At 53.5% G+C, this 7,673-nt stretch overlaps 1 protein-coding gene across 2 annotated transcripts; it reads left to right on the forward strand.

Annotated features, from left to right (window-relative positions):
- Positions 1-443: 443 nt before the first annotated feature.
- On the forward strand, positions 444-5,630 carry Npas4 (neuronal PAS domain protein 4). Of its 2 annotated transcripts, XM_004852306.3 has the most exons (8): positions 444-885; positions 1,555-1,706; positions 1,871-1,973; positions 2,089-2,362; positions 2,538-2,647; positions 2,997-3,132; positions 3,258-4,687; positions 5,464-5,630. In XM_004852306.3, exons 1-8 carry the CDS (start codon positions 711-713, stop codon positions 5,490-5,492), a joined length of 2,409 nt encoding a protein of 802 aa, XP_004852363.1. In that variant the 5' UTR covers positions 444-710; the 3' UTR covers positions 5,493-5,630. The 2 variants fall into 2 exon arrangements, with proteins under 2 accessions (XP_004852363.1, XP_021120204.2); XM_021264545.2 differs by lacking the exons at positions 444-885; positions 1,555-1,706; positions 2,538-2,647 and having other exon boundaries at positions 1,713-1,973.
- The last annotated feature ends 2,043 nt before the right edge of the window (positions 5,631-7,673 follow it).

Consider the following 7,673-nt stretch of genomic DNA (forward strand, 5'->3'; position numbering starts at 1 on the left):
CCCAGACTAAGTAGACCCCAGCAAGGAATTCTAGCTGTGACGTGCCCCAAAAGCCAAAGAAAGACCCCTCCCAAATCGTGGCATCAGAACCTTTGGTAGGTACAAAGGGCGATTTGCCCATGATCTTATTGCTCCCCATCCCCCTACTCTTCAGAAAAAAAATCATTGTCAATACCAGCTCCTCGCTGCCTTCTACAGACTCTCCTCCCAGGGTCTTCAGACCGCCCTAAACTGTGCCCTGTTCCTTCCTTCAGCTGAACGGCCCTCGGAAGACTGGGTCCCTACACCCCCTTTCAGGCTTCTCTAAGGCAGCCGTTGGCTCTCTGCTCAGCTCCCGCCAGCCGCGCCCCCTCCCTCCTCCCCCCTCCCGCTCTCGTTCAACGTCACGAGATGACGTAGGAAGCCAGGGAGGGAGGAGGAGCGCCCCCCCCCCAGTCAGCAGCTCCCGCTGCAGCTTGCTTAGCCCAGCCTCCCGCTTCCTCGCCCCCCTCCCATCTCTAAAATGAACCCCCCACGCCTGGCAGGAGCTATATAAGGCGGAACGAGCCAGGCGAGGGGGGCTGCGCAGCCGAGCGGAGCCCAGGAGAGGAGAGAGAGCAAGCGAGAGCCTGAGCGAGATACTGGGAAGCCAGGAGGAGGAAGCCGCCGGTGCCTCGAGCAGGGACGCAGGTGTTCGGGGCGCCCGAGCTGGAGCCTCGCAGCCGGCAGTCATGTACCGCTCCACCAAGGGCGCCTCGAAGGCGCGCCGAGACCAGATCAACGCCGAGATCCGGAACCTCAAGGAGCTGCTGCCGCTGGCTGAAGCCGACAAGGTCCGGCTGTCCTACCTCCACATTATGAGTCTTGCCTGCATCTACACTCGCAAAGGTGTCTTCTTCGCTGGAGGTGAGCAAACGGGCTACCGGAGATCCGAGCTGATGGGCCCCGGGAGCAGTGGAGCTTAGGGAACCCGGTGGGACTGCCGCATGTCTAGGGCAGCGTGTTGGGGAGAGAAGAGACTTGAGGGACTCAGGATTTCCTGCTTTTCCTCCTGAGCTCCATCCAGATTTCATCTTAGTTTTGGGCGAGGGTTAGAGAGACTAAATGCTGTTCCAAGTGCAGATTTATGGGAGGAGAAGAGCTAGGACAGAATGGCCTAAGTCCCCACCAGCTGAGACACTCCGGGAGTGCGGGAAGGGAAACCCGGGAAGTTGCAGGGACAGCGGCTCCACAGCCTGAGAAAGGACAGCCGCTGTCCCTGGTAGCGGAAAGGGTCTGTCTGCCCCCCTCTCTGGGGTGCTGTCCGCGGTGCTGAGCAGCCGTCTTCTTGTGTGCGCTGTCCGCGGTGCTGAACGCGAGTCCGCTTGGGAGCTCTCTCCGCGGTTCTGATATCCAGTGCCGCGGAGGCTCCCGCTCCGGCTTAGAAGTGAGGGCTGGCTGACTGGGGAGCTCCAGAAACCGGTCAGCAGGTGTTTACCGAGGCAGGTCCATTCTCTGAAACTCAGACAGTGCTTTTCTCTTTTCAACTTTGCCTCCCAGTCTTACCCTGACCGGCCCCATCTTTTCACTCCACAGGCACCCCTCTGGCAGGTCCTACAGGGCTTCTTTCAGCTCAAGAACTGGAAGATATCGTGGCAGCGCTGCCTGGATTTCTGCTTGTATTCACAGCTGAAGGGAAGTTGCTGTACCTGTCTGAGAGTGTTAGCGAGCATCTTGGCCACTCCATGGTGAGTACTCAGGCTGGGGCACCAATGAGGTACAATGAATTTCCACTTCTGAGAAACTGAGTTACTGAAGGGGGACGGGTTCTATACTGCAGGATGCTATGGGCCAAAGATTGGCTTTTGCTGTCCTCACTAATTATCATCCCATTCTTCCTTCCTTCCTTCAGGTGGACCTGGTTGCCCAGGGTGACAGTATCTACGACATTATTGACCCAGCTGACCACCTCACTGTGCGCCAGCAGCTCACCCTGCCCTCTGCTCTGGACACTGGTAAGAACTCTCTTCTCACTCCACCAAGCCAATCTCCTGCTGCCTTGCTCCACCCCCATCCATCATCACTTTCATCCACCCACCCACTCATTAGTTTTTCTCTTTATCCACCTAGACCGCCTTTTCCGTTGTCGCTTCAACACCTCCAAGTCTCTCCGGCGCCAGAGTGCAGGCAACAAACTGGTGCTTATTCGAGGCCGATTCCATGCCCACCCACCCGGAGCCTACTGGGCAGGAAACCCTGTGTTCACAGCTTTCTGTGCCCCTCTGGAGCCAAGACCCCGCCCTGGGCCTGGCCCTGGCCCTGGCCCTGGCCCTGCCTCACTCTTCCTGGCCATGTTCCAGAGCCGTCATGCTAAAGACCTGGCCCTACTGGACATCTCTGAGAGGTAAGCCTAAGGTGTACAAATCCCAGAAGGAAATCAGGACAGAGATGAGGAGACCTTAGATTCTGAAGTCAGGGGCAGGAAAGATGGGGTTTAGAAGGGCAAAGGGAGGGAATGAGATGCATGGAATTCAAGCAAGGAAAACAGCAAGCTGACCTCACCCTTTCCACTTTCCCAGTGTCCTAATCTACCTGGGCTTTGAGCGCAGTGAACTGCTCTGTAAATCATGGTATGGACTGCTGCACCCTGAGGACCTGGCCCACGCTTCTGCTCAACACTACCGCCTGTGTGAGTGTCCAGAGAGGCTGGGGACAAAGCAGGGAGCTGGGAAAGGGGATGGGAGAGCAGACCAAGGATGGGCTGTGGTCAAGACTGATGTTGGGGAGATCTCAGAGACAGACAGTTTTGGATGCTATAGCATAAACATTAGAACATAGGATGAGGAGTCAAGGAAAGATGAGAACCAGAGCTAGGGAACTCTGAATGGTGAGGTCAAGGTGGGGAACTGCAAAGGTGCAGGTTAGAGTAGTGAGAAAAGATGTCCTGGTTCCCTCAACGGAGTGGAGAGAGCAAGGTGGGAATTTAGGTGGTGTTGCCTGATGGACATGCTAACTCTGCATCTCTTGTTTTTCCCCAGTGGCTGAGAGCGGAGATATTCAGGCAGAGATGGTAGTGAGACTGCAGTCCAAGCGTGGAAGCTGGGCATGGATTTACTGCCTGTTATACTCAGAAGGTCCAGAGGGCCCTATTACTGCCAATAACTACCCAATCAGGTGAGCTGCAAGAAAAGGGCCTGGGGGGGGGGCAGCCAAGCTCAGCATGGAGGAGACATAAATCAGAAAACTACTCTGAGAATGGTCACCAAACCCTTACCAGCTGCCTCTTCTCTCCTCTCCAGTGACATGGAAGCCTGGAGCCTCCGCCAGCAGCTGAACTCTGAAGACACCCAGGCAGCATATGTCCTAGGCAACCCAACTGTGCTGCCCTCATTCCCTGAGACTGTCCTCTCTCAGGAACAGTGCTCTAATCCACTTTTTACCCCAGCCCTTGGGGCTGCCAGGAGCACCAGTTTCTCCAGTGCTCCTCAACTGGGTGTTGTGTCAACATCAGAAGAGATTCCTCAACCCCTCAAAGAACTGGACTTCAGTTATCTGCCATTTCCTTCTGGGCCTGAGCCTTCTCTCCAAGCTGACCTAAGCAAGGATCTTGTGTGCACCCCACCCTACACGCCACACAAGCCAGGAGGCTGCACCTTCCTTTTCAGCCTCCATGAGCCCTTCCAGACCCACTTGCCCATCCCATCCAGCTCTTTCCAAGAACAGCTGACTCCAAGCACTGCAACCTTCTCTGATCAGTTGACGCCCAGCAGTGCAACTTTCCCAGATCCACTAACCAGTCCATTGCAAGGCCAGTTGACTGAAATCTCAGCCAGAAACTATGAAGACCAACTGACTCCCTGCACCTCCACCTTCTCAGACCAGCTGCTTCCCAGCACTACTCCTTTCCCAGAGTCTCTGGGCAGCCCTACCCAAGAACAGCTGACTCCTCCCACCACAGCATTCCAAGCGCACCTGAACAGCCCCAGCCAAACTTTCCCAGAACAACTGAGCCCCAATTCTACCAAGACTTACTTTGCACAGGAGGGATGCAGTTTTCTCTATGAGAAGTTGCCCCCAAGTCCTAGCAGTCCTGGTAATGGGGACTGCACACTCCTGGCCCTTGCCCAGCTCCGGGGTCCCCTCTCTGTGGATGTCCCCCTGGTACCTGAAGGTCTGCTCACACCTGAGGCCTCTCCAGTCAAGCAGAGTTTCTTCCATTACTCTGAGAAGGAGCAAAATGAGATAGACCGTCTCATCCAGCAGATTAGCCAGTTGGCTCAGGGCATGGACAGGCCCTTCTCAGCTGAGGCTGGTACTGGAGGACTGGAGTCACTTGGAGGGCTGGAGCCCCTGGATTCCAACCTGTCCTTGCCAGGGGCTGGCCCCCCTGTGCTCAGCCTGGACCTAAAACCCTGGAAATGCCAGGAGCTGGACTTTCTGGCTAACCCTGATACCATATTCCCAGAAGAGACAACCGTGGAAGACATCTTCATGGATCTCTCTACTCCAGACCCCAATGGGGAATGGGGTTCAGGGGATCCTGAGGCAGAGGGCCCAAGAGGGGCCTCATCTCATTGCAACAACCTGTCTCCAGAAGACCACAGCTTTCTGGAGGACCTGGCCACCTATGAAACCGCCTTTGAGACAAGTGTCTCAACATTCCCCTACGATGGGTTTCCTGATGAGTTGCATCAACTCCAGAGCCAAGTTCAAGACAGCTTCCATGAAGGTAAGCCCAGTCCAAATGTCCAAAACTCATGTCCCTCTCTTTCCAGAGAGATTCTGGGTGGGATTAGGTGAATCAGTCTCCTCCCCATGACTCAATTTTATTAAGTAGATAACATCATCTTCTACTTAAGGTAGCAGTGAGGATAAGAAAAAATGGAAAACTTATTCAATCAGTAAGCCTGGCAGATAGGGGCTGAAGTTGTAGGCTACAGAGTGAGAGAATCCTTAGGTAAATATATTTGTGGATTATAACTCTATGTGGACCTAGATTAGTACCACTCCCATTTTACAGAGGGAGACAATCAAAGTCCCAGAGTTAAAAAATTGTTCCTTAAATCACACAAGAATTGATGGAGGGCCAGGGATTTAGCTCAGTGGTTCTGTTGCTTGCCATGCAAGCACAAGGTCCCCAGTTTGATCCCCGGTACCAAAAAAAAAAAAAAAAAAAAGAATTGATGGAAACTTATTAGAGTTCTGTCCCCACATTCTTTTCCCCTGAAGGCAATACAGAGCAAGTAGGAGTTGGGGAAAGAAAGAGGATCAAGATGGGGATCAGTTCCTGACTCCATCACAGCTTCTTCCTGTTCATATCCCCATACTTTGCAAAACTCTGGCCACAGCTTCACTCCATTCACCCACATCGGCCTTATCCGTTAAGCTTCTGGGATCATTCAGCCATGGGGCCAACTTATTTGAAGCCCACACTATATGTCAACACTGTCCCACACCCTTCTCTAGTAGGTCTGACTGACTCTGCTTCCCTCTCTTTCTCTACAGATGGAAGTGGAGGGGAACCAACGTTTTGAATAAGTCTGTGACTTAACGTCGTCAAGTATGGCATATTGTCATCAAGACGTGGAGCCGCTCTCCACCCCCCCGGGACTGTGGGGGGATTCTGGGGGCCAAAGGGGGATATATCCAATTCCCTGGGCCCTGAAGGATTTGGGGGGGAGGTGGGAGGGGTAGGGAGGGGAGCTTCTTTTTAAAATCAAGGGACTTCGAGCGATCCCAGTTTCCATTTCAATCTGTATTCACTCGTAGTGAGTTTCATTGAATGGGATTTCGAGCGGAGAATGGGGGAGTCTCACTTCCCCACCGCGCTGCCCCATGGGCCTGGGCCAGTTCTCCACTCCCAGGGGCCAAACTGCCCCTGGGGCTTGGTGGGGGAAAGGCAGGGCCCACCAGGGCCAGCCTGTGCCCTAAGGGGCTCTTGACACCCTCGTAGAATTCTCTACACACCAGTAACGGGATTTCAATTCCGATGGACTCTGCCGCCCTGGCGGCCCTTCCTGTGACTTTTGCGCCCCGCGCCTGGGGTGGGGGGCGCGAAGAGACGCTACGTTCCTTTCCGATGGAGGAAGGCAGACCTGCCGTCACACGTGTGCTTGCACAAGTGCGTGTACCTGGTACGGGACTCACCCGGCCACCAGACCGCCTGGGCTTGCCCAGTCGGCCACCTAGTGGTGCTGCGGTGACTTTGTAGCCAACTTTATAATAAAGTCGAGTTTGCCTTTTTGGTACCCTTGGTGTCATGCACTGGTGTGAATGGGAAAAGGTGGAGGAGTCTGGGGTCAGAGGTAAAGGCTGGACCAGTTCACAGCCTGCGCATTTCTTCTCTCATCCATGCACTCATTCCACCAGTGCAGTGTGTGCCCATAGCTGTGCTGGAATCTAGAGTGTTTAACTGAGGCAGATGCTGTATGTTGCCATGAAGGAGCTTCATGTTGAATCCTAGAGGATATTGGATCCTCTTCCCCCCTCCAGGCTTACAGTTTCCACAGTGTGGGAGGGAGCCGAAGCCCTGGGGATAGACAAGAGGATTGAGCTTGACATTGGTCCTGGACACGGGTTTGAAGCTTCTGGACTTCTGAGTTTTTCCTTCATCTGGTCCTGCAGGAAAGTGATGTCTTTGTGGGCCCCTAGATCTTCACATTGGGAATGATAACCACCTCTGTGATCCTTGCATAGAGCTTTCAGCTGATACACACTCTCATATCCCTCATTCACTGCAATAAAGGCTCATGTCCCTGATGGAGAAACTGATGATCACAGGCAAAAAGGTGATTTGTTCCCCAGTTGGTGAGAGGCATAGGAGGGCTACACACCCACATAATTTGGATCCCAGCCCGAGGCTCTTTCTGTGCTCTCGAAGCTACTGAGCCACCATCTCAAATCATCCCCTCCCAGATTCCCTAAGGAGGGCAAGCCTGGGTTGGAGCAGGGGCCTCTCCCCCAAGTGCAGAATAAGGAACCCACTCTTTCTAGCCCCTCCAGGTCTCTGAGGGAGAGAAGAGCAAAATTAAGTGGGTCAAAAGAAGAAAGTTGTCAAAAGAAGAAAGTTTCCAAAAATGCTGTTTTCCTCTAATAGCCACAGGTTGCAGTTAGTGAGGGACAAATGAAATTAGGACACAATTGGACCCAGATTCCAATCTAGCCTCCACCAATTATTAGCTGAGTGAGTCCTGAGCCTTAGTTTCTTTGCAGGTGAAATGAGTGACACTTATCTCCCAAAGACAGAGTTAGGACTAGATGGGGGTCTCTTTCTAAGCAGAGAAGTACAGGGAAAATTTAAGTTATAAAACTGAATTAGAAGGCAGTGATGGTTTGGAGACATAAAGGATCCTTTTTTTCAAGAAAGGGAAGGTAGCTCCAAGCCTCAGTCTTTCCTAAGGGAGGCAGAGGGGCGGTGTTCCAGGAGCCTGGGGCTCGGCCCTGAGAACCCTCAGCCCTCTTCTCACTTCAAGGCCTCCAGCCCTGGGGCTGGGGCCTTCTCTTTAGCAGAGAAAGAGCCCAGAGCTGCGATGCAGATAATGTGGGTGTGCCATTCATGGGTTCCAGGGACCTGTCACTGTTCCTTCCTTGGATGGGTCATTCCGAGGGACAGAGGGGCAGAGTCTTGCCCTCTGCCTTCCTCGTGTATCTTTTCTCCATCTTGGACAAAAGAACTGAATTGGGAGCCCCAAGAGGACTCTTGTTTTAGCTCTGTT

Source organism: Heterocephalus glaber, unplaced genomic scaffold (assembly GCF_053883595.1).
Source record: "Heterocephalus glaber isolate CG9 unplaced genomic scaffold, H.glaber_assembly_v1.0 deba00000594, whole genome shotgun sequence".
Lineage (NCBI taxonomy): Eukaryota > Metazoa > Chordata > Mammalia > Rodentia > Bathyergidae > Heterocephalus > Heterocephalus glaber.